Here is a 24,587-nt window from a genome sequence, read left to right as displayed (position 1 = left end):
CATCATCGGAGTCTCGGCGTATGCCGAATACGTATTCGACCTCATTCTTCCCTCTGTGCACATTCACCTTCCCCCCGCACGACGACCACTTTCACCATCTGCATATTGTCGCCAGCATGGAGGACGATGCGGAGGTGCTCGACTGGGGACATGAGGACGACGAGCAGACTGCCCAGCACGGCCCAGAAGACGCGGAAGATGCAGTCTCGCTTGGTGGCGACGAGGACGACATGCAGGACTACTATTCGTACCAGGCTGCGGAGCAGGAGGTCGCTGCTCAGCTTCCAAATTCTTATTCGACGTCTCATGGCAAGCGAGAATCCTATGGCTCGAAGCAGTCGGCGGCGCCACCTCGCGATCCGGATTCGCCCCACCTGCGACGTTCTCAGTCTGTCGGCAAGCTCACTCATGCACTTCCTCCGAAACCTGTCTTATCCGTGGCACCTGTGCATCCGTCTCCTGCTCAGGCGAGCACTCTGGCTAGCTCCATGATACAGCGCGAGCCGCGGACGAATGGCCTCGGGATGCCCGTCTCCGGCAGCAACCACGATGCGCTTCCTCCGGACTGGGAACTCCGACAAGCTAGGAGCGGTGGGGGCGAACAGTATTACTATAATACCAAAACGCACGAGTCCACTTGGACTCAACCGGTGAGCGGCAAGTCGTCCCCGGCGAAGGACAAGGAGCGAGGCGTGTCGCGCGGAAGGGAAGGTGTGTCACCTTCCCGACGCGTTATTTCGCCGGAGCGGCGGACGGGTCGCAAGGAATCGAAACGGGCTGCGGACGATCTCTCGTACGAAGATCGACATTACCGTCCTGCTGCGGCTCCTGGTGGTGCTGGCGGCACAGAGCTGAGCGACAGACGTGACGGTCGGACAGCCCACTCACCAGTGCAAGCTGCGTACGCAGACTCGTACACAGCAGGTAGGGCGCCATCTCCTCGTCCGCTGCCAGAGCGGCGTCGCACACGGTCGTTGTCCCCACCTGCTCGTCGGGACTACCGAAGCGAGGAGCGGTCTGGGCGTTCGCGCAGAGAGCAAACACCTCCGAGGGCGCAGGAGCGCGACTTGGCCGACGTACGACGTGGCAACCACTCGTCTCGCATTTCGATGGACTTGGACCCTCCGCCTCGCCACAGTCGTGCCCGTGGTCGGCAGGACCGCATGGACTTCGACGTCTCTCCTCGAAACGCATCCTTGGATCGAGAACAGACGAATCGTCGTGGTCCCAATGACTGGTCGGCACCTAGTACGTTATTCGCATCCTCCCATCTATCGCGTCTCCGGCGTGTGAACTCCTCCCGAGGTGGAGGACGTGGTCGATTTGGCTGTCTCGAGAAGCCTTGGGAGTCGAGCGCCGTAGTCCCCTTCTCCCATTACCCGACCTCTTCTCGTACGCGGCGCAAGGACATTCACCCTGGAGTCACCCTTTTCCACTTTCTCGTTTGTCTGCGTCTCCGTTCGTCGCCCTCCTTACATTGTCCGTTTTCATCTTGCAGGGACTAGATCACCGCCGCCGCACCTCCGTGTGCCTTCCCCACCCGGTGCCCGTCGATTCTCTCGCGGCTCGTCGCCTGGGAGCTCTCAAGCATCGATTCCTCCGCCACCTGCTTCAAGACAAAGAGCATGGCCAGAGAGACCCCCGATTTTACCAAGGCCATCGTCTCCACGTGGTTTCAATGACTACCCGCCAGTCGATTCTGTACCTCAGCGTCGAGGGCGAGAAGCTGATAGTATGGATCCCAGCTATGGTTATGACACCAAGCGAAGGCGAGTCGACGATCAGCGTGATGACGATCTCCCACCTCGTCGAGGTAGCGCCATAGATGCGTTACCACCGCATGGACTGCCAGCACGTCCACAGACGGGGTTCTCTTCACCTGTTCAAGATGAACGTGAGTGGCTGTGGCCTTTGCGCGAATATCTTACGCCTGACTACTTATATGCGCTGTTGCATCATGGTTGCAGGTCCTCGCAAGCGTGTTCCTCTACCACCGCAAAGCGCCCGTTTCCGAGAGGCTCGCCATGCTCCAGTGCAAGAACTCTTGCCGCCACCGACCCCTGCTGCTGAGGGCAGTCGGCGTGGCTACGTCGACATACCCCCTCGAGGGCCGCGCGAAGACGATGTACCAATGAGATATGTCGATGTACCTACTGACGCGCCTCCGCCCCGTCGCCAGGGACCTTTAACTATCGGCGAGGTCGAATACGATGGACGTGGTCGTCCGCCCCCTATCAGACCTGCTCTGACAAGTAGACCCGGCAGCCGCTTTGACGATTTGCCGTCACAGGGTCCTAGAGACTACGCTCCTGAGCCGATGGACGTCGACCGTCCGGCTAGCCTGCCATCTCAGCGTGGCTTTGACGGCCCTTCCAGACCGAGTTCGTCCATGTATGCCGATCGCATGGGTGATGTACCTGGTGACGCACCGAGAGGTCCGCGAGCTATGGCAGGTGGACGAGAGCCCATGGGCCATGTTCCCTCGCAGCGCTTCCCTCCTCTGGAGACGCAAGGTCTGCCTCCGCCACCACCATCCCATGCGAGTTCTTGGAACATCGGCAGCCCGTCAACTCCCCGTGGCGGCCATAGAACGGTGTCGCGCCCGATACTCGAAGTTGTCCGTCCTTTGATCCTCGTCTTGCAGCCCTCGTTCTCATGTCTACTTCATCGCTATTCCAGAACCCTACGAAGGAGCCGTCATTTGGACCCCCACCTCCCAAGTCGATATCAGGAACGAATCTCGTCCCCATAGGCAATAGGAAGATACCGCCTATGCATGAGCCGGACGGCACGCTTCCCCTACAAGACAGGCTGCCTCCCGCAAATACCCTCGCAGCTCCGCGCATTGGACCTGGCAGAGGCAGAGTGAGCATGCGTCAGCATTAGTATAGAAGCGAAAATCCTTACCTAGGCTACAGGACTATCCGTTGTCGCCTGACCCGCCATTTGGGAGTCCAGAGAGATCGGCCGTGCCCCTTGACGATAGTCGTCTGGGAATTCGTCGTCCGTCTGTCTCGAGCGCTGGTCGTGTTGATTCCGTCAGTATCTACTTGCATTCGCTCTTACCCTTGCTGACGTTGTCATTGTAGGGTGTTGAAAGATTGCCCGCTCGACCAGTTGAAGACCGACCGCCTTTGCTCTCGCGGCCGCGGGGTGATTCTTATTCAGAACGCAAGGATCGTGGCCCTCGTGTGGTATGTCAATTTGGAGTCGTTGAACAACTAAGCGAGGACTAAAGTCTCTGCAGAGTCGCTTTGGCCCAGAGCATGCTCAGCCATCTGCCCCCATTCCCCCTGACACACAGCCTCGCATCTGGATGACAAGGGAAGAGTCGGCACAACTCGAGATGCATAGCAAGGATACAAAGAAAGTGGAACTTATGCACAAACTTCCCGAACGACCAGCCAGGACCGAACCTGACTCGTGGCGCACGACTGACGGTGCGAACCCACCCACGAGATCTAATGGGAACCACAATGCTCGAGGAGACAAGGAGCCCGTCCGCGAATCCACTCGATCCGCTACTGGGCCAGGTTCAGTTGGTCCAGGTCGGCAGTCTGACTTCGGGCTTTCTGATCCCCCTGGCGGTCGCAAGAGTCCCGTGGATGTTCGGCCCCGCGGTCGGCGACCTAGTCTCGAAGATCGACTTGGACCATTGTACAATGACCGTCACGCTTCCCTGGCGCCGCCGCCTGCGTCGCTTCCTCCTCGCCCCGTCAATCGTGATGTCTACATCGAGCCAACTCGGCACTCCGACTATCGTGACGTCCGGAATGAGGCCCCCGTCCGTGAAGACGACGCGTCTGCCTGGGATCGCCCAGGCGTCGAACCTTCCCGCGATGTCTCCCCCGCCAATAGCGCAACCAGGATTCACCCGGATCGTGTACGCCTGTTGCATACTGCACCGGCTCCTCAACCATTAGAGGAACCGGTGAAGACGTCCAAGCCTGTCCGTATCCGTCGTCCGCCCCCGATGACGAAAGCGTCGCCAGAGGAATCACCGGTAGCTGACAGACTACTTCCGGACGAAGTCGCTGGGCGTACGGCAATAGTTCGCGTTGACGATGCACGGCCTGACCTGATGAGGCGCACAGGGTCGTCGCTTCTCGACAGGCTGTCACTCAATGACGCTGCGCCTATCGCACCAGAGACTTCGACTGCGTCCCTTCGCGAGAGAGTGGATCTCTCTTCAAAGCAACCGGGCCTTCAGGGCGGAGATAGCCACGGCGACTTCGTGATGGACACTGATATGGAAGGAGGCGATGCGTCGCGATCCAAGGGGGGAAGGAGACGTGGTTCAAGGCCGAAGCGCGGACGAAGGAGCGGGTACCCGGCATGATAGCGATTCGTATATTGTCGGAAAATGGCAGTGAAAACGTCTTGGTGGGTTTGGTCACGCATGATATAGGTTCGCGTTCGTCTTCGCGCTGTTCAATGGCTCTTCGATCTCTCGTAATACAATTTTCAACTTCAAGTCATCAACGACTGCCGCCTGAGACCGGGAGCATGCGGCTCCTCGCGCGGAAGCATATTGGTTATGAAGGGAAGATACACGGCTACCACCGGTCGTGTTCAACGGTCGAGGCTATCGCAATCAGTGTCCGTACTGTATGCGTTTTCCCATCTATCTTTGCTCTCGTGCCTCTTACACCGACGTGACCGAATTACTCGAAAAGCCCAATATACGATCTCCTTGGTAGGTGAGTCGCGCCTCTTCTTGGCCGATTTTGATACGAAGTCTGCAGGAGCGTTCGCTGCCATCATATGGCTGTGGGGTGCTGGTGATGTCGATCGGCTGGTTTGCTGTTTAGGCAGGTCTAGCAGGCACTTCATAAGCGCAGCTTTGCGGGCTCTCCTAGCCGTCTAACCTCTAACAGCGCTTCAGAGGTCGGCCTTCGATCGGCCACTGCAGTCGATCGACCGCTCGTTCACAGCAACTGTCTCGGAGGGCAATACATTGATCTGGCCGAACCTCGAGGATGCAGTGCGAATCATGCCGCTGGCTGTCAACAGTGAGACTCTATAGCGACAGGCGTCTCGCTACCGTAGCGGTGTCGCTCGCTTCAGAGTAATAATGTTGGACCGTCTGACACAAAGCCTGTCTGGGACCGTGGCCGCGTAATTGCATAATGCAGCCTTTATATACAGGGGCTGTCTCCAGCCCCGGTGCACCCATCATCCTGCTACAACATCCACCAAAGCTTCAGCAACTACCGCACCCTACTATCACGATGACACTCGACGCGTACGCACCCTCGGAAAAAGGCCCACATAACCATCCTCCCATCGGTGCTGGTTATGGGGAAGTCCCGCCCCCATATACGGGCGTCGACGATCACTCGGCTAGGTATGGCTCACCGCCCAATGCCTCCTATCGTTCGGACAGGGGTCCTCCTGCCGACGATTTCCTCCGCGAGGAAGGCAAGTTTCGTTCGGCCTACTTACCCACTCCCGAGGCGTATATTGACCGAGGGATCGACTGCAGCATATGCCGCAAATGAGCCGTGGACCAAGGATGCGTCTATGCCTTACGAGGGTCGCCAGTCCTATGAATCGACCCGCGGATTCCACCAGCCTTATGCAGGGCAACCACCGTCGGGGATGCCCAGCCAACCGTATGCCGACTACGCAGGGACCTCCGGGGCAGGTAATCAGCTGCATAGTCCTTATGCTTCCCAGCCCGGCGCGTCGTATCAGACTCGCAGCGATTATGCGATCCCCCCTGCTGGCATGAACTATGCGTCTCCCGGTTATGCGCCGACTTCTGGATACAGTGACAGGAACCAGATGTACGAGAGGTATGTACCCGTATCCTATGTGCGTTTGCGGAGGCCCTAACACTTGAGTTGCACAAGCCTCTACCCCTCTTCCCGCCTAGGACTAGGACGCCTGTCTCCGAGGATGACACCTCGGGAATTACTTGTAGGGACATCCTCCATGCAGGGGTAGGGTGACGCTGATGCGTATTCCTGCAGTATACCCGTGATGTTGGCATACGATCGTCCCCTGCGGGATTGAGAGGTAGAGGCGTGATAAGTGGGGCCTTGGTGAGCAGCCTCGGGCCAGACCAGGGCGTGGGCGCGCTCCTCGATCCCCCGCCCCCCTCGTTCCGACGCCCTGCGCGCCCGGATCTTTCTTACGAACCTTTCGAGCCTGCGTCCGTCAAGAGTCTGGACAAAGATCTCGACAGAGGCTTTCCTCTAGTCGCGCCGCCATCGAGGGTCGCGCCGCATCCGTTTGCTACGCATGATGTGTTCGAAGACGATTGGCAGAGGTTCTTGCATGATGTCAAGTTGGCGAGCTCGCTCACGTCCAACTCGGCACAGATGGGTCGGAGGGTCGGGATAGTGGGTTCGTCGCTCTTTCTCATGTGGTATCTCAATCATTTAATCATTGACTGATGTCTGTCGTTGTGTAGGAGCGCTCGTGTCGATGGGGGTTGATCAAATGACGAAGAGTAGAAAGAGTACTGCTGTAGCCGAGCTAATCGACCAATGGAACGCGGTAAGCACAGCTGTGTCTCTTGCACCGTTTCATCCTTCGTGACATTTCTATGTAGAGTTTCTTCCATCCCAGGCAAATGACCGTCGTCCTTGCAAAAGGTTCGACGACCTACAGTGGACCTGATGGTGCAAGCCCGCCGGACATGGGCACGTACGAAGTCTATCAGGAGCAGAACAAGTGGCGACTGGTCATTGCTTATCATCGCAGATTCTAATGACTGTCTGTACCTACGTCGCTTGAGCGCAGTGACTCGTGTAATACCCCAGAGTATGTGCAGTTTTCTAATTATGTGCTAGATGTATTCTGGCGTGGCCAGGGCTCGCGACGAGAGCCCCATCAGGTCTTTTCACGTTTGATCATACCTCTCCTGAAGCTGATCACATAAATGACCAGCTATTGTTCGAGGAAGGTTATTCACGTTGGCAAACCCTGGCAGTACGTCCGAGAATCCCTCTTGCAAATCACTCTCCGAATGCCGCGCATACATGTCACGCATAATTGGGAGCCCGAGCCCAGACTGTCAGCTGTGCATCGCGTCTATATACGCCACTGCGCCATAACCATGTATGACTGGACGGGGCGTAAGCGCGAGGTGCCCCCAACAAGACCTGCGAACCGGATGCTTTGCAGTGTCGATATGATTACAAGACATGGGCGTTCGATGGCATCTTCATTCAGAACTTTGATGATAGAACGCATCCGCGGTGTCTGGGTACTAAAGCGTCTTGATGCGGCCTGTGGCTCCGTCCAACACGTCCTTGACTTAGTAAGTCACGGTAAGTACGCTTCGTGGATATGTTCCGCCATGGCCTCGTAAGGCGGTCCTTGCGCGGTTATGCCGATGCGACGCCAAGTTGGCGTCGGAGAACCGGTCGCGGAGTTTTGCCCCTACAAGAGTCTAAGGTTTACGCCGGGCCAACTGTGTGATGAAGTAATTGGACATCCACGTAGGCTGTGTACTACGTGCGCCGCGTATGAGTGACGTTTTCGTGGAAAAATACTTACCGACAAGTCTTACTTTCGCGCGACTTAGACTTAGTATAATTGGCGCCCGGCCGACGTGCCCGAGGCAGTCATTGCCAAATCGGGATGAAGCCAGGACCGCTGCGCCAGACTTTTTCTCTGTGATTAGTACAAGTTCTGTATTAGGTTCATGCACTTCTATTTGGTGTCATAATATCTGTTATTTTCGATGAGAACTGCGGGCTCATGGCCATGCAGGCTCTCCTACTGTAGCACTCCGGGCCATATGTCTCATCAATAATGGAGACTGGGTGGTTTTATGAAACATTTCGCAGCTCAGCTTCGTCTTATAATCGGGCTTCCGGGCGGTCATGATCCGTGTTATCCATGCCGTGCAATAAACAATAATGCGTGTGGATGAAGTTACCATAATTGGCTAATAATTCCGGATTAGGCAATTGGCCAGCCCCCAGACCGGACTTAGGCGCCCTATGGTGAGCAGCGGGTGTCTGTTGCTGCAAACTTACACATTCAGTGGTAATAAGGCACAAAATCAGCACGGTTGTAGAGTCTGAGTGTACAAACTGGCATCAATGTATGTCCAAGGTGTACAATTTGTGTGTCGACTAAGCAGCAAGTCTAACGCGATAAGTAAGTCGTAAGTCTTCGTAAGTCTAAGTATTTTTCCGCGATAACGACCGTCATAGCCGCGCGTTCGTTACCCCAGCCGAACGTATACTGATAGCGATAGTCGTAGAGGAGCACAGTCGGCTGTCAAGGTCTCGGGACTCTCGACAGAAGCGGTAGTGAGCGCTGAGCGCTGCGGAGGTGGCCTTACTGCGTACTCCCTGTCGTGGAGGCAGTGTCGTGGACAGGAATACAGAACCTAACAGCTATTACCGTACATGGTACTTAATCTCGTTGAGCCATCCAAGATGCGCGGCACAAGGGCAGCCTTCTGTTCAGCTATCTACCTCATCCAACCGTCCTGCCACAACTTCACCTTCCAGCATCTCCACACGAGCAAGATGATCCCGCCCGACACGCATGGATACGCACCCTCCGAGAAAGGCAGCAACAATTCTCACATTGGTTACCACCATGAGGACCTCCCACCCCCAGCATACGCCGAGGCTGTCGATCGTTCAGAGGGCTATGCTCCACCGTCTCTGGAACTCAGGCGGTCCGACAGACTCGGGGGCACCTTTGTAGACGCTTATCCTCCCCGCGCACAAGATGATTGGCGTCGATCGATACCACCCGATGTCCATAATGCCAGCTCTATGTCCATGCCTTACGAGGGACAGCAGCAGCACAACGAGAGGTCCTCGGGCCGCGGGGCATATCAGTCAAACGTTGGGTACCCCGGGCCACCCACAGGGATGGCCAGCCAAACGCAGGCTGCATACGCGAGCACTTCCGGGATGGCCAGCCGGCCGCAGAGATCCTATGCGTCCCAGCACAACACGTCCTACCAGAGTCATGCTGCTGATGGGACACCCTTCTATGGTGACGACTATCCTGCACCCGCCAGATATGCATCCAGTCCCGGCTTCAATGGAAGTACCCAGACGAACACAAGGTATGTACTCACTTTTTTCTGTTTGTCACATGTGGCCGAAGCTTAATGCGTGGGTAGCGCAAGCCGCCACACTGGTCCTGAGCTCGGGATGAGACCTCCGGGTGGGGGATATCCCGTAAGGGGTTTTTTTGGCTTGTGGGTAAACTGTATACTGAGATCGCCGCCGCACACTCCCTAGGACAGCATGCGATTATCCCCGGCTCCTGCGCCTTCGCGGGGGGAGGCGGCATACTTGAGCACCTGAGGAAAGCAGCCCCTGGGCAGAGCGTCAGCGAGCTCGTCGATCCGCCGCCACCGTCATTCCTCCGGTCACCACGTCTGGACCTGCCATACGAGCCATTCGAGCCAGCGTTCCTTGCGAGCCTGAGCAAGGACCTCGACAAGGGATTCCCTCAGGTCCCACCGCCATCGAGGGCTGTACCGCACCCGTTCGCGACGCACGACGTTGCTGAAGACGACTGGCAGCGGTTTCTGCATGATGTCAAGGTGGCAGGCTCGCTTTCGCCCGCGAACCGCATAGCAGCCGCGGTTGCACCGATATCCATGCATGCTGGACTGACGGGTGAGTAGCTCTCGCGTGAACTTGGGTTAGAGTCCTGGACTGATGCGCGTCACGGCGAAGGCATGCTGGTGACGAAAGGAATCGAGCATGTAATGAGGAATAAGAAGACTGGCGCTGTGGGCGAGTTGATCGATCTGTGGAACGTGGTGAGTGTCGATGAGCATTCGAAGTGTTGCGCAGTACATGACTCCACTCGACAGTATTTCTTCCATCCGCGGCGGATGACCGTCGTCCTTGCAAAGGGTTCGGTAACCTATAATGGGCCTGACGGTGCACCCCCGCCAGATGCGACCGTGCACGAGGATGACAGCAGTAGCTCAAGCAGTTCCGAAGATGAAGGTCACGAACAGGTTGGCGGGAGACATGCGACGAAGGATCAGAGACGGCAGGAGCGCAGAGCGCGGAAGGCGAAGCGCAAAGCACAGAAAGACGAGCGCAAAGCACGGGAGGAGGAGCGAAAGAAGGAGCGGAAGGCGGAGCGAAAGGCTCGCAAGGGAAAGAAGAAGGAAGATGAGAAGTGGCGATTGATCATTGCTTACCAGCCCGACGGCGGGTTCTGAGGATTGTCCGTCATACGCAGCTCGAGCATGACAGCTGGCGGTTTCTGTAGGATATGCTGTACATTGATTTGTGGGTGGTGATCACTTGCACTAGCAACCATGTCAACAGTGCCATTTACGCCAGAGCTTGCATGAATGGGCGGCGGGAGATGAACTCGCCCTACGAGTCGTCGAGTAGCCCGAACGCAATGATCAAGAGGAAGCCATCATGGTGCTGAAACCCAGCCTCCGCCGCCCGTTGATGACTGTCTGCTCCTCGATGCTAGCATAGCAACTGTCTGGTGCGACGCACTAGCACGTAAGCATCTCCACAGCGTTCAACGATCCTACAACCAACCATACTTCACGCGCACGATGCGCAGGCGTTTCCGCGCTCTCTTCCGCCAGTCTCTTAGTCAACTGTAATTGAGTTCGCACCGTACCCTCAGGGATCGCGAACTTCCTCGTCGGGTTTGTCTTCCTCCCGCTGCGCAGTGCGCTCTTCGGGGGCGCCGAGGACAGGGTAGGTGGCGTGTTCTACTATGTATTCGCCGCTCTTCTTGCGTTCTGCACATTCGTGCTGTTCAGAGTGTGTCGGGGCTGAGATCCGACAGTACTACGCATTGCACTTGTGTTACAGAGTTTGAGTCATGGCCCGGGGATCGTATGCTGTTTGATACGTCAAGCACGGCTGTGACCGCATTTGGTGTCGTGGTTGGTACAGGAGAGAAGACACATAGATATGGATCAATATAGCATGGTCGTTGTTGTGATGATGCGCTATGTTCGGCATGGCACGAGGGCCATGAGTTGAGAACACATCATGATGGTGGCGAACGACATCGTGTGTTACATACTATAGAAGACCGCGTAATATACACCGGATGGATGAGACACGTCATGCCAGAGATCTAGTCAAGGAAAGGAGAGATAATGATCGCGCTTGTGCTGTGTATACAAGACATGCGAAGACCAACGCAAGTGCCGTCAAGGGAGGGCAGAAACCCGAGTCTATATATCCTCCGACGCTCCGAGCACCCGCATGAATTTACTGTATGTAATCATCTCGTCCCTCTCCCTCTCAATCTTACCTATCGAGGCCTCGGCTTCTTCTGCGGAAGTGTAATACATTGCATCGATGCTGAGAAGCTTGATGTCATTCATCTTGAACTCAAGGTGTGCAAAGACGCTGATGAGCCGCGGCAGGAATGCTCCATGCTCAAGCAACGGCTTGAAATCGTCATGACCGGAGGACAAGATGGCACGAGCCTCCACAGGATCCGTCAGAAACTTGTGCTTCTTGTCTCCGATGGCGATGAGCGAGTCGAGTTGCCATTGCTGGATCGGTTGGAATATCTTGTTTGTCGGATCGTATCCAGCGACGGTGTAAACGTAGACGTATAGGAACGATTCGAGGTCGTGGCGATACTTGTGCACTGGAGGATCCCCTTCGCGTAGAAGGTCCAGCGCCATGAACGGGCCAGTGCCGGTGCGGTATCTCGGTTTCTGCAGACGCTCGCTCTCCGACGGCACAGTCGTCGACCCCGGAACTTGCTCAGCGTTGGCTTGACTCTTCGGTATATTCGACGTATCGGCCGTCTTTGCACCCGTGCGCGTCCATGGTAACCACGAAGTGCTCGCCGCTTTCGCGGGTTCAATAGTTCGAACATCGCCGTTGCTATGATCTTCCGCGAGATCCCAGTCGCAGATCACGCCAACAACCTGCCCATCCTTCATGAACCACATGATGTTGTTGGTGCTGATATCGCGGTGAAGTATCTTCGACGTTTCGTACACCCAGTAATGAGCTAAAAGACTCGTCAGTGAGAACTCTGGCTAGGCACTAGATACGACGTACCACGAACGACATCCACAAACACAATGTGGAAACCCTCCGCAGACCCGATGTCCTCCAAGCGTCGGTAGCGCTTGAAAATCAGAGTGCGGCAAACGCGCAGGTCTTGCTCCTCGGGGTAGGTCCCCATCGCAACACGCGGCAGGTCCATCTCCTCGATGCTCTTCGTGACCGCGCACTTCATGTCCACGACATACTCCAGGTATTTCGCTTTCTTCGCGGACAATTGCCGACGAACAGTACGTATCATCCTGTCTTCAGCCTGACGCGCCTTGTGTGGCCACGCCACCTTCACAACGAGCGGTTCCGACCCGCACATCTCGAGCGCTGGGCCACCCTTGGCCTTTACAGCGATTATCGTCGTCCCTCGACCAATGAGACCGAAAGCGGTGTCGACAGGGCGGATCTTGTCGGCTTCATCAATGTCGAACTCGAGCTGGCGTGAGACACCCTGCGCATCCCGAACCTCTAGTCGAACAAGCGCCTTGGACAACGCATAGCCCCGGTCAGGGTGGAAGACATCTCGTTCTTTATTGAGCTCGTTGAAGCTGAGGATCGGGTGGATTCCCAAATCGTGCACGCCTGCGCCTCCTATAGCGGCAAGAACTAGGAGAAACAGATGGGCTTCCTTGTCCAGGAACTTGAACGCCCTCGTGAACACGATACCCATTCGATCACCGTAGACGACTCGCATCGCGTTCCCTTCGATGAGGAGTCCGATAGCATACGAGCGGACATTGGACGACATAATGTGGTTCACGTATCGCACGATTTGGACCTCCTTGGAGGACATGCGGCGGTGTCCGCCAGGCGTAGTACGCCGCGGGCGCTTGGAACCGGGTGCCGGGACCTCCTCCTCGGCCTTGCGCTTCCGCTTGCTCACGGAAACGGCCCCGCTGGTCTCCTGCGGTACGTCTGCGGTCGACGTATGCGCATCGTCTTCGAGGAGCGCCTCGACCTCACCATCTGACGCAATCTCGTCCTCAGGTGCCTCGTTCCTCGCCTCTGATACGGGCTGGCCTTCACGGTCCGATCCGGTCTTGTCAGCAGAACTGTTCCCAGCTACTTCGCCCTCAGCTTGAGAGCGGGGACGAGTGGCCTGCTGTGGGCAGATCAGCTGGTGGTGACCAGTGGGGTAGGATGGGACGAACCGATATAGTGAATGTACCATTCTCGCAGCGTACAAATACGTCACTCGCCTTCTTGATCTTTTCGTGGTTCTTCCCAACCTCAATGGGGACCAACTCCCACTCCCACACGGGCTTCCCCATCGACATGCCGTAGGTGCCATCCGGCTTGTCCTTTGACTTGCGGACGTTGATAGCTTCGCAGTCGTGTTTAATGAAGCGGCCCGAGTACATGCGTGGCGTACGGTCGGGGCGATCCCAGTGCTGTTTGACATGGAGGAGCCGTTGCCGACGCGCCTCGGTATCGTCGGCTGCTTGACGAGTGTCGTGGCCGCCCTCCACGTTCGGGCCATAGAGCTGCGTCAAAAATCCATTGGCCATAAGGTTAAGCGGCTGATAGCTGGATCTCTCGTCGCTGCTAGTACGGTATTCTTTGATATCGGCCCCCAAGAGCGAGTAGCAGTCGGCGTCCTTTGCCTTCGCAGCCTGCCTGCGATACGGAGTCGGTGGTATGTGCTCCCAGCCGATGCCGAACACAGCGCGTATGAACGTCTCGACACCAACGTCCCGATGAATCTTATCGGTGTACTCCCGGTAAATGAATTCATCGTGCCTGGGTTGCCAGAGCATACAACTGGCGTCCTGGACGCTATCAACGGCACTGATCTTGTGGGGCGTAGACTTGACAACTTTGGGCTCTGAAATCTTCAAGTTAGCATGATGATCAAGACCACCGAAACAGAATCCTTACGTTTCTCTTTCTTGGGAGGAGTACGAGGCTCCCGGCCGGGGCCGGGCGGCGCCGAGCGCAGGAAGAACATCTTGCGACCGGGACGGCGACGGATACCTTGTGGAGGCTCGACTTGTTGAAAGTTGAGGATGAAGAAAGCTAGAGGATGACTCGGTGGCTCTGCGCACAGAGCGAGCGGTGGCCAGATGCCTGCGAGTGGGAGCGGACGACAACATTGCACCTGGGGCGCGTCCATCTTTATATACACGCCTGCGCGTGGTGAGAGAAGCGTGTGGCTGCCTGATTTCAGACTCAGCGCTGTGGTCGGTGAGTCAGAGAGAACAACGCACTGCGGCTCGTGGTCGTACAAGTTCAGCAACGCCTACCAAATCGGGGAGACAATGCAAGCAGCCACGATCAGTGATGGCACCGTGGGAGACCCGGCAGACGCCGGCATGGGCGTTAAAACGCGCCCAAGATCTGCGTCCCGTTCTAGGAGTGTACAGCAGGTGTACAGTAGTCTATACCTGCGGCGTACATAGTGATGGTCAAGCAATGGGATCAGTTTGAGGGGTGGTAGCTAATGGTGTGGTACGAGGGCAAAATGGCGGCATTTCGAGTGAAGGTCTTCAAACGTTCAAGTGCTCAAGCGCCGGGATTGTCCAGATGGACGTGTACCATGTCTTCACTAACATCCCTCACTAGCGTGATAGTATTGTACTACATACATACGTACATGAACACAACATGGAAACAGACGAAGGTCGAAGGTAGATCACCGGATATGCATCCATACAGGGTGCAAATGAATGGGCCCACCGAGCAAACGGAGTATCATGAAGGTCCTCAAGCGACATTAGTGGACTCCTGTGGTTTCGTAAGGAAAGGCTCGCCCTCAGGCCGCGGAGCCTCCTGGTCATGCTGGCTTTCTTCAGGAGACTTCGACTTAGCCTCCGGGCCAGGAGGAGCGACGGAAGGATCGGGATTACTCTGCTCTTTCCGTTGCTGCGGCTCCTCCCGTTGCCTTGCGAATCGTTCCAACCACTGCCGTCTCTTATTGCTTTGTATCCGTCCCTTCTCGCGCGCAGAAGAGATCTCATCTGAGTCGACGACGCGCCACAGATAGTCTTCGGTGTCGGAGACAAAGAAGAGCCGGTACGTCCGTACGCATACCTTGATCTCCAACCCGCCATGCGCAACGACCTCGGGTACTTCATCTGTTGCAATTGGTAACCTCGATCTAAAGACGTCAGTATCAATACCAAACACACTCCAGCGACCTTGGACAGGACTCACTTCCGGAGGAACGGCCGCTTAGAACCTGCGCGGGTAGGGACCCCTTGTGTCCGGTCGTCCTGAAATTGTGGTCAGGCAATGCCACAGGCTAGTGACAAAGACATCGCTTACTGATACGTATGATTGAACGTATGCTTGCCACCGTCCAGTGAGCGCCTCGGAGTCGACAAACCTCGAGTCATCCTTCCCGAAGAGTTGCACAGTCACCATCTTGCTGTCAGGCAGCTAAGGCCAAGTCGTGTTCATCAACACGCTGTACAGATTGCGCGGAGCATCTTACCCAGTCTATTCGGAAGATGTTCTCGTCAGGCCCAACCACCCGTTCTGTGTTCCGCCGGGCATTGATCTGGTCCTGAGTTGTTGGCGACACGAGTTCTCGATTTCAAAAATTCATTGTACGCGTCCCTATTATCCAGCGCGTGTTTGACGCGATCGAAGAACTGCGTCTCGTCGGGTGGACTTAGCGGCTGTGGTACCGGAGGCGCAACCATGGTCGGTGGTGGAACTTGCATAGCTGATCCAGAGGCTGCGTGAGTGCGCTTGAGATGCGTGTGGTCGACGTGGGGAAGATGGGCCCGCTGCTACTCGCTGCGAGACAGCTGGCGAGGGAGCGTCGCTGCCGTGAGCCTGCGAAGGCCGGGATCTCTTCGTCTGCTTCGTGATTAATTAGCGAATCACGTACTACCAGATGTTCATACCTTGCTAGTGGCTGACTTCGTTACAGACTCCTTATCCTTGTCCTTCTTATCCTCCTTGTCCCGCTCCGCCACTTTCCGCTTCCTCGTTGGAGGCGCGGACCGCCGCCCCAGAAGCAGATCCTTCGCCCTTCTTCCTCGACTTGGGCTCCCCTGCGGGTGTTCCCGCCTTCCGACTCTCCTGTAGCTGGGCCAACTTCGCGAGCTCGACCTCCTTCAAATGCTTGCCCAGTGGTATCTATGCATGCCGGACTCACGGGTGAGTAGCTCTCGCATGGACTTGGGTCCGAGTCCTATACTGATGTACGCCACGGCGAAGGCATCCTGGTGACGAAGGGAATCGAGCATGTAATGAGGAACAAGAAAACTGGCGCTGTGGGCGAGTTGATCGATCTGTGCAACGTGGCGAGTGTCGATGAACATTTAAAGTGTTGCGCGGTACATGACGTCGCTCAACAGTATTTCTTCCATCCGCGGAGGATGACCGTCGTCCTTGCTAAGGATTCGTGGACCTATAATGGACCTGACGGTGCACCCCCGCTAGACGCGACCGTGCACGAGGATGACAGCAGTGGCTCAAGCAGTTCCGAAGATGAAGGTCACAAACAGGTTGGCGGGAGACATGCGACGAAGGATCAGAGACGGCAGGAGCGCAGAGCGCGGAAGGCCGAGCGCAAAGCACAGAAAGACGAGCGCAAAGCACGGGAGGAGGAGCGAAAGAAGGAGCGGAAGAAGGAGCGAAAGGCTCGCAAGGGAAAGAAGAAGGATGATGAGAAGTGGCGATTGATCATTGCTTACCAGCCCGACGGCGGGTTCTGAGGATTGTCCGTCATACGCAGCTCGAGTCGGTGACGTCTGTCAACTGGTTGTATGAGATGAGATGTTCTGTGCGAATCGAATGTTCTGTGAACGACACCGACATCCCGATGCGCTAGGGCTTCCATCAATCGGCAATGATCAATGAGACGTGGACCCGCCCTATTCTTGTGTAAGTTGTTTGCGTGTGCGAGGATAGATATTTGGTTGGTTGACACATGAAGCAGGTTTAACAAACCGCACATCAACAGGACATGCGTAGATGAGCCAGAGCGGCAAAAAAACTCAACGTCAGAGACTGCCAAATCCGCCCTAGCAAAGAAATCGTCAGGAAGCGCTTGGTGGAGGTATGATCACCTACCATCACGAGCCATCAGTGCTTCACCCAACCTGGTATGTCCAAACCGAAGTAACTCGGCAAGTCCGACCAGATTCTTTCCCGTATGTCTTTGTCCCTCCCCTTGAAATACGTCTGGCAGGAGGAGCAGAAGGAATATTGGCCTGAGTAGCATGTGTCGCTCATGACGTCGTCCGCGCGCGGATATAGGCAATCAATTCTGACAGGCCATTCTGGGACCTCTGACTGAGCCTCAAAGAACCTATTCTTGATAAAAGCGAGGGCTCCACGACAAAGCCCAGAGGCTCTACACTGCATGCCCCCTGCGTCTGAAAAGATATAGCTGAACACCGCTAACCTCGCTTCCACAAGCTGGGGACGCGCAGCAAGACACCGGAAAACATCCTCCTGGGACAGAAGATTGTACGGCTCTTCATCCCTTTTCGAGAGGAAACTCTTGATGATGTTTGTTGGCTCCCAGAATGGCTCGGTCTCACAGCAGAGGTATAACGCGGCGGGGAGAAGTGACGGTGTGTCGGTTAAATGAGCCAGCTGAACAACATCGAAGGCGTCTTCCTCTTCGTACGTGAGAAGTGGGTGCGATGGGCATTCCTCGGTCATGAAGTCCAAAGAGTCGTCAACATAGACGGTCTTGATTCTGGCCAGCGCCTCCTCCCGGAGGTAAGTGATTTGATATTTATGCGCCAAGCGAAGGAGAGCCGCGACGACCTTGAATGGAACCTGCGCTCGAGGATTTCGAAATCTTAAATCATTATCCGTAAGCTGATAGGTACACAGAGGGCTGCTTCGCCTACGCTCTGCCATTGTACAGTGCCCACAGCATATATCGCATTTCTTGAGCTGCGTCGGAGACTCGGACGACAGGACATCCGGCCACAGTCTCTTCGTTCTCAGGGGGCGGCATTGTGAACATGCCGCGGAACACTTCCGAGTGCAGCGATAACAAGCCTCGGTGAATGCAGAATGCGATGCTTTCTGCGACGAGCACTACGTTGCCGTCGTCGAACCATACTTGGTCGTCGTGCTTCAAGTCTTCCTTCGCCGCCATTGCCGCCGACGACTCATCTTCCGAGTCGATGTCGGCGCGCGCTCGCTTGCGCGACTTTCGAGAGTTCACAGACATAGCTCAGAGATACTGTGTGGATGGACACCGAAATTTTCAGTCGACTCCTAAGGACAAGCTCTTAGTGGGAGCTTACACAAAAACGAGGCTGTCTGAATCCGAGTCGACCTTGAAGGTCCGTTTGCAGGAGGAGCGAAGAAAGGGTCGACTACGTAGAGTCAGTGGCTGGAGAGATACGATTCCACATTTCACAATGCCACGTACTGAATAATACTGGCGTTGTGTAGTGAAATTAGTTTGTGACGGTAAGTAGTAGGACTCCGACCGTCGATGACTTCGAGAATCGAGATGAACAAGTATTAGGCGCCCATTGCGAAGTGATCGAGATCACGTGCGGGAGGCAGCGCGACCGTCGGCGCTTAGCATATCGTAGCGGCGCAAGCGCCGATCCCCGACTCCTGCATGGCACACAGCTACTCAGCCTGCCACAGCAGCACCATAGTATATTATGTGTGTATTGTAATATTGTACCATCGGAATGGTATGGAGACTCAATTGGAAGCCCTCACGCCCGCGGCGGCTTCGCCGCCCGGGCGTCTCGGCTTCCACGAGTCTGAGCTAAGTACACGGTGAACTTACTTACCATTATACATAAGCACTACAGTGCATGCGAGGGCTCCCAACGTAATAGAGGCCCTCTTGCCTTTGGGAGGAGTTATTTGGTGGTCAAAGATCCAGACGTCCAGACGCAGCCAGATGCGCGGTCGGATCCAACTGCCTCGAGCTGCCTCGTAAGACACTCGAGCATTGCTGCGATACCGCTTATGGGAATTGTAAGTCACGTGTTTCCCACGGAGGGAGCGGCATCGCCGGCTGCGAACGACTTATGGTCGACAAAGCCCTCCTCTCCCTCCGGTCGGAGTCGGGGACCTCGCAGCCCCAGCTTCATCGCCGCGACCTGGGCGCGCTCAATCCCCTTTCACTCGTCCTCCCTGCGATGTCGGAACATGCTCAGAATGCGAGCGTAGGTGACCAGACAGCTGCTGGACCTAGCTCTGAGGCTACTTCGCTACTCTCAGTCAAGGCGGACCCGAAACAAAATTCTGAACCAACTGAGCCATCGTTCACTCAGGATGCCCCTGCGGATATCTCTATGCCTCAGCACTTTGCTGGCTCTGTACCCCAGAGTATGGGCGTAGAACGCCAGCTGAATGTCACGGACGCGTTGACCTACCTTGACTCTGTCAAGATGAAGTTCCAGGACAAGCCAGAGGTGTACAATCGCTTCCTGGACATCATGAAGGATTTCAAGAGTCAAATGTGCGTGTTCTTACGTCTCCAAAGGGTATGCGCTCTGCATCCCTTCCAACTGTTTGCTCTAGCCTGCAGCGGCATCTCGGAAGGCATATGCCAACCCTCCGGCAACCCGCCGTTAAGCCACACCCCCTTCGCTCTAGCCATGGTTATACTGTGGCATTTCGACCTTACAGCTAGGTCCACATTTTCGGGCCCCGCACAAAAAGTGCGTATAGGAGCGGAGGTCGCCGGACGTTGGTGTCCAGTGATCCGGACACTGAGCCGCTCAACCTCGGCCACCATAGCCAAGGTTGCGGCTGCCTGGCTCAGCCTGGTCGTCGAATCCCGCTGCATCCGGCGTGATCCCACATCAAACCTGCTAGACTCTGCCTATGAGTGTTTGAAAGGCTTGGGGCCCGACGACGTGGACTTAGCTGTTAGTTCATTGATCACAGGTCACACCCCGTGAACCTAAGGTCGAAATGCTACAGTACACGCCCTCAGCGTGTTCAATGCATTCTCTCTTGGCTTCCTCGATCACTCTCGGAATACACGTGTGGCGAGGAACCCTACGTTATGGACCCTGTGCTCTGCAACTTCCGTCGTGGTAGACATTCACTGACGCGTCACTTTTGAACAGTATCGACACACCAGGGGTCATCGAGCGCGTATCAAACCTATTTCACGGACACCCAACGCTGATCCAGGGATTCAACACCTTCCTTCCCACCGGCTACCGCATCGACTGCACGACAGATGCGCAAAACCCCAATTCGATCACAGTCACCACTCCCGCAGGAACTACCACCCAAACCACCAATGGCGCGTTCACGTTTGGCTTCAGCAGCGCCCGTCCCAACGTCCCTCCGGAGAATGAACACGCCGCCGCACCCTCTCCGATGCCCGACGTCAACCTGGAGCCCGCACTTGCATACGTCCATCGTGTGAAGACACGGTACGTGAACGACCCAGACAAATATCGGCGATTCCTCGAGATCCTGAATCCCAAGACGGGTGGCGGCATCTCCACACACGAAGTCCGTGAGCTCGAACACTGGGCGGTGGCGTTTCTTTCCGCGGGATACGCTCAGGGCGAGGTCGTGCCGCGCCTGGGGAAGCTGTTCGCGGATGCGCCGAGCCTCATGAAAGACTTTCTCGAGTTTTTACCGGACAAGCATTTGAAGGAAGTCGAGCTCGCGAAGTTGGCCGAGCTCCAGGAGAGTCGGAAGGCGGAACACCCGCAGGGGAGCCCAAGTCGAGGAAGAAGGGCGAGGGATCTGCTTCTGGGGCGGCGTCTGTGGCGTCCGCGCCTCCAAAGAGGAAGCGGAAAGTGGCGGAGCGGGACAAGGAGGATAAGAAGGACAAGGATAAGGAGTCTGTAACGAAGTCAGCCACTAGCAAGGTATGAGCATCTGGTAGTTTGCGATTTGCCAACTAAGCACGAAGCAGACGAAGAGATCCCGGCCTTCGCAGGCTCACGGCAGCGACGCTCCCTCGCCAGCTGTCTCGCAGCGAGTAGCAGCGGGCCCATCTTCCCCACGTCGACCACACGCATCTCAAGCGCACTCCCATCACGCAGCCTCTGGATCAGCTATGCAAGTTCCACCACCGACCGTGGTTGCGCCTCCGGTACCACAGCCGCTAAGTCCAGCCGACGAGACGCAGTTCTTCGATCGCGTCAAGCGCGCGCTGGATAACAGGGACGCGTACAATGAATTTTTGAAGCTGGTCAACCTCTTCACTCAAGACATCATCGACACCGCGCGGCTCGTTCGTGAAGGACGGTCTTTCCTCGGGGATGGAGAGCTCATGGCGCAGTTCATGGAGATCCTTGGGTGGGACGAGATGCGCGACCGGATCGCTGTCGCGGACGATGTGTGGACGCGCCCGATGGTTGCACTAGAGAGGCCTAGTCGGAATCAGCTGAACATCCGGTACGGTAGCTACAGGAAGCTCCCTCAAAACGTGAGTCGAGACGTCTGCTTTGCCGCAACAGTAACTGACGCAACACCAGGAGGTGAATGTAACATGCTCTGGTCGCGACGAGATGTGCAAATCCGTCCTGAATGATGAGTGGATCTCTCAGCCGACGTTCGCGAGCGAAGACACGGGCTTCTCGACGCATCGGAAGAACGTGTACGAAGAGGCTCTGCTTCGGAGCGAAGAGGAGCGCCACGAGTACGACTTCTACATCGAGGCGATCAGCCGGACGATCGTCATGCTCGAGCCGCTCAACAACAAGATCGCCCAGCTGACCCCCGAGGAGCGCAACAACTTCAAGCTGAAGCCCAACCTCGGCGGTGCAGGGAAGAGCGTGCACCTCCGAGTGCTCAAAAGATCTACGGCCGCGAGGCCGGCTACGAGGTGTACCAAGCGATGCAAGACGTGCCTGCGTTCGCGATCCCCGTCGTACTCTCCCGACTGAAGCTGAAGCACGAGGAGTGGCGGCGGGCGCAGCGCGAGTGGAACAAGATCTGGCGCGAGGTGGACGCACGGAACTACCACAAGTCGCTCGACTACCAGGGCATCACGTTCAAGACGACGGACAAGAAGGCGATCACGACCAAGGCGTTCGTCAGCCAGATCGAGGCTGCGCGCGACGAGCAGATGGCGAAACGCGCAGCGCTCATCGACCCGTTGTTTGCGCGGACAAGGCCGCGCCACCAACTTGAGTTCGTCATCGAGGACATACCTATACTTCAGGACGCCCTGAAGCTCACGTTGTCGTTCTTGGATCGCACGTCAGGCCAGATAAACGTCGCGGATCGGAAGAAGATCGAGACCTTCCTCCGGGCGTTCATCCCGACCTTCTTCGTCCTCGACTCTGCACAGTTCGAAGCTGCGTTTGTGCCTCACCAAGAGACGAGCGAGACCGACATGGAGGTGGATAGCACCACAGACGACTCCGATCCGCTGGCGACCGTGCGCCTCGGTAAGCGGAAGGCAAACGGCGCTGGGTCGGGCGGTGATCTGCGGAAGAAGCTACTGAAGAGCGAACAGGCAAAGTCGAGCAGGCGAACACGCGCACAGGGCACAGGATCTCCATCCGTGTCGCGGTTCGCGTCGCCGGCGGCGTCGGATGCGATGCAAACCGATACTGAAGAACATCCGCAGGAGCAGGGTTCCTCGAACGGCGGCGCTACTGCTGGACCAAGTAGTCCCACTGGGGAGAAACCTGCGAAACGACGGTATAGCTTCTTCACAAATACCACGTTCTACGTCTTCTTCCGTTTGCTTGAGGTATATTAAACCCAATTTGCCGCTGGCGGTTCGCTCAACACCTCCTCAGCTTCTATACTCCAGGTTGATATACTACCGGGCCCTCGCTGACAAGATAGCTGCCGATCCGAAGGCCGTGACAAGGCCGAGGCATACCCCAACTGACCTAGGGAGCTTACCCGAGCGTGCAACGAACGCGCGTCACTTCTACACCCTCATGCTCGAGTCGTGCGAGAAGCTCTTCGACAATGAGCTCGAGCAAGCTGTGTTCGAAGACCAGCTGCGGTGGATGTTCGGTCCGCAGGTATGTCCGCAGCTGTCGTTGTGACCCAACGCACTCGCTCACTCACTTATGTAGAATGGATACAAGATTTTCACTGTCGACCGTGTGGTGGGAGCCATTGCAAGCAGGTGCGTCGCTATACGCTATTCCGCCGGAGCTGTGCCTAAGCTCTTCGCAGGTCCAGAACGTACTGAGCGACGCCAAGAGCCAAGAACTCTTCGAGTTCCTCCGTCGGGATCGAGAGCTCGTGTCGCCAACAACTCAGGACCAGATCAATGCCCGGCGGAACACAGAACGGGTGGTTGGGCCTGACGAGAACATCTTCCGAATAGACTGGGTAAGATGCTCCGCGCAATCTGTACAGCGTGTTGATGAACACGACTTGGCCTTAGCTGCCTGACAGCAAGATGGTGACTGTGCAACTCTTCGGGAAGGATGACTCGAGGTTTGTCGACTCCGAGGCGCTCACTGGACGGTGGCAAGCATACGTTCAATCATACGTATCAGTAAGCGATGTCTTTGTCACTAGCCTGTGGCATTGCCTGACCACAATTTCAGGACGACCGGACACAAGGGGTCCCTACCCGCGCAGGTTCTAAGCGGCCGTTCCTCCGGAAGTGAGTCCTGTCCAAGGTCGCTGGAGTGTGTTTGGTATTGATACTGACGTCTTTAGATCGAGGTTACCAATTGCAACAGATGAAGTACCCGAGGTCGTTGCGCATGGCGGGTTGGAGATCAAGGTATGCGTACGGACGTACCGGCTCTTCTTTGTCTCCGACACCGAAGACTATCTCTGGCGCGTCGTCGACTCAGATGAGATCTCTTCTGCGCGCGAGAAGGGACGGATACAAAGCAACAAGAGACGGCAGTGGTTGGAACGATTCGCAAGGCAACGGGAGGAGCCGCAGCAACGGAAAGAGCAGAGTAATCCCGATCCTTCCGTCGCTCCTCCTGGCCCGGAGGCTAAGTCGAAGTCTCCTGAAGAAAGCCAGCATGACCAGGAGGCTCCGCGGCCTGAGGGCGAGCCTTCCTCACGAAACCACAGGAGTCCACTAATGTCGCTTCAGGACCTTCATGATACTACTCCGGCCCATCCATTTGCACCTCGTCCTGTATGGATGCATATCCGGTGATCTACCTTCGACCTTCGTCTGTTTCCATGTTGTGTTCATGTACGTATGTATGTAGTATAATACTATTACGCTAGTGAGGGATGTCAGTGAAGACATGGTACTATCCATCTGGACAATCCGGCGCTTGAGCACTTGAACGTTTGAAGACCTTCACTCGAAATGCCGCCATTTTGCCCTCGTACCACACCATTAGCTACCACCCCTCAAACTGATCCCATTGCTTGACCATCACTATGTACGCCGCAGGTATAGACTACTGTACACCTGCTGTACACTCCTAGAACGGGACGCAGATCTTGGGCGCGTTTTAACGCCCATGCCGGCGTCTGCCGGGTCTCCCACGGTGCCATCACTGATCGTGGCTGCTTGCATTGTCTCCCCGATTTGGTAGGCGTTGCTGAACTTGTACGACCGCGTCCACGGCAGGAGCCGCAGTGCGCTGTTCTCTCTGACTCACCAACCGCAGTACTGAGTCTGAAATCAGGCAGCTACACTCTTCTCTCATTAAAGATGGATGCGCCTCAGGTGCAATGTTGTCGTCCGCTCCCACTCGCAGGCATCTGGCC

At 56.2% G+C, this 24,587-nt stretch overlaps 7 protein-coding genes across 7 annotated transcripts; 4 read left to right on the top strand and 3 right to left on the bottom strand.

The window, feature by feature from the left end:
* Window positions 1-72: 72 nt before the first annotated feature.
* On the top strand, window positions 73-4,501 carry B0H18DRAFT_53016 (uncharacterized protein). The gene is made up of 8 exons (XM_048038480.1): window positions 73-1,248; window positions 1,499-1,894; window positions 1,968-2,617; window positions 2,680-2,865; window positions 2,919-3,038; window positions 3,090-3,194; window positions 3,248-4,040; window positions 4,095-4,501. The coding sequence occupies exons 1-8, from the start codon at window positions 117-119 to the stop codon at window positions 4,337-4,339; spliced, it is 3,627 nt and encodes a 1,208-aa protein (XP_047897171.1). The 5' UTR covers window positions 73-116; the 3' UTR covers window positions 4,340-4,501.
* Window positions 4,502-4,951: 450 nt separating this feature from the next.
* B0H18DRAFT_987492 (uncharacterized protein) lies at window positions 4,952-7,034 on the top strand. The gene is made up of 6 exons (XM_048044852.1): window positions 4,952-5,421; window positions 5,486-5,798; window positions 5,856-5,922; window positions 5,976-6,351; window positions 6,419-6,504; window positions 6,560-7,034. The coding sequence occupies exons 1-6, from the start codon at window positions 5,130-5,132 to the stop codon at window positions 6,716-6,718; spliced, it is 1,293 nt and encodes a 430-aa protein (XP_047897170.1). The 5' UTR covers window positions 4,952-5,129; the 3' UTR covers window positions 6,719-7,034.
* A 1,368-nt stretch (window positions 7,035-8,402) lies between these two features.
* On the top strand, window positions 8,403-10,171 carry B0H18DRAFT_1115972 (uncharacterized protein; the record flags this gene model as incomplete). Its single annotated transcript, XM_048033337.1, has 5 exons — window positions 8,403-9,049; window positions 9,107-9,164; window positions 9,233-9,611; window positions 9,672-9,757; window positions 9,812-10,171. 5 exons carry the CDS (start codon window positions 8,403-8,405, stop codon window positions 10,169-10,171), a joined length of 1,530 nt encoding a protein of 509 aa, XP_047897169.1.
* Window positions 10,172-10,909: 738 nt separating this feature from the next.
* On the bottom strand, window positions 10,910-14,237 carry B0H18DRAFT_987479 (uncharacterized protein). Its single transcript, XM_048044851.1, has 5 exons — window positions 14,213-14,237; window positions 13,884-14,162; window positions 13,157-13,830; window positions 12,009-13,107; window positions 10,910-11,958 (listed from the first exon to the last, which is right to left on the bottom strand). The coding sequence occupies exons 2-5, from the start codon at window positions 14,116-14,118 to the stop codon at window positions 11,162-11,164; spliced, it is 2,805 nt and encodes a 934-aa protein (XP_047897168.1). The 5' UTR covers window positions 14,119-14,162; window positions 14,213-14,237; the 3' UTR covers window positions 10,910-11,161.
* Window positions 14,238-14,413: 176 nt separating this feature from the next.
* Window positions 14,414-16,176, bottom strand: B0H18DRAFT_1208592 (uncharacterized protein; the record flags this gene model as incomplete). Its single annotated transcript, XM_048036280.1, has 8 exons — window positions 14,414-14,661; window positions 14,693-15,102; window positions 15,159-15,217; window positions 15,270-15,383; window positions 15,439-15,510; window positions 15,587-15,672; window positions 15,929-16,091; window positions 16,153-16,176. The coding sequence occupies 7 exons, from the start codon at window positions 16,174-16,176 to the stop codon at window positions 14,709-14,711; spliced, it is 912 nt and encodes a 303-aa protein (XP_047897167.1). The 3' UTR covers window positions 14,414-14,661; window positions 14,693-14,708.
* A 682-nt stretch (window positions 16,177-16,858) lies between these two features.
* Window positions 16,859-18,439, bottom strand: B0H18DRAFT_987469 (uncharacterized protein). Its single transcript, XM_048044850.1, has 5 exons — window positions 18,355-18,439; window positions 18,227-18,298; window positions 17,822-18,162; window positions 17,031-17,769; window positions 16,859-16,981 (listed from the first exon to the last, which is right to left on the bottom strand). The coding sequence occupies exons 3-4, from the start codon at window positions 18,148-18,150 to the stop codon at window positions 17,043-17,045; spliced, it is 1,056 nt and encodes a 351-aa protein (XP_047897166.1). The 5' UTR covers window positions 18,151-18,162; window positions 18,227-18,298; window positions 18,355-18,439; the 3' UTR covers window positions 16,859-16,981; window positions 17,031-17,042.
* Window positions 18,440-18,995: 556 nt separating this feature from the next.
* B0H18DRAFT_987465 (uncharacterized protein) lies at window positions 18,996-24,243 on the top strand. Its single transcript, XM_048044849.1, has 12 exons — window positions 18,996-19,410; window positions 20,027-20,573; window positions 20,609-20,788; window positions 20,836-21,351; window positions 21,401-21,700; window positions 21,724-22,626; window positions 22,676-22,909; window positions 23,004-23,225; window positions 23,281-23,394; window positions 23,447-23,505; window positions 23,562-23,935; window positions 23,956-24,243. The coding sequence occupies exons 1-12, from the start codon at window positions 19,088-19,090 to the stop codon at window positions 23,964-23,966; spliced, it is 3,783 nt and encodes a 1,260-aa protein (XP_047897165.1). The 5' UTR covers window positions 18,996-19,087; the 3' UTR covers window positions 23,967-24,243.
* The last annotated feature ends 344 nt before the right edge of the window (window positions 24,244-24,587 follow it).

This window comes from Fomitopsis serialis (genome assembly GCF_022376445.1).
Source record: "Fomitopsis serialis strain Sig1Antser10 chromosome Unknown B0H18scaffold_11, whole genome shotgun sequence".
In the NCBI taxonomy this organism is placed as follows: Eukaryota; Fungi; Basidiomycota; class Agaricomycetes; order Polyporales; family Fomitopsidaceae; genus Fomitopsis; species Fomitopsis serialis.
The sequence above is the reverse complement of the archived record's forward strand: the minus strand, read 5'-3'. Positions and strand labels throughout refer to the sequence as shown.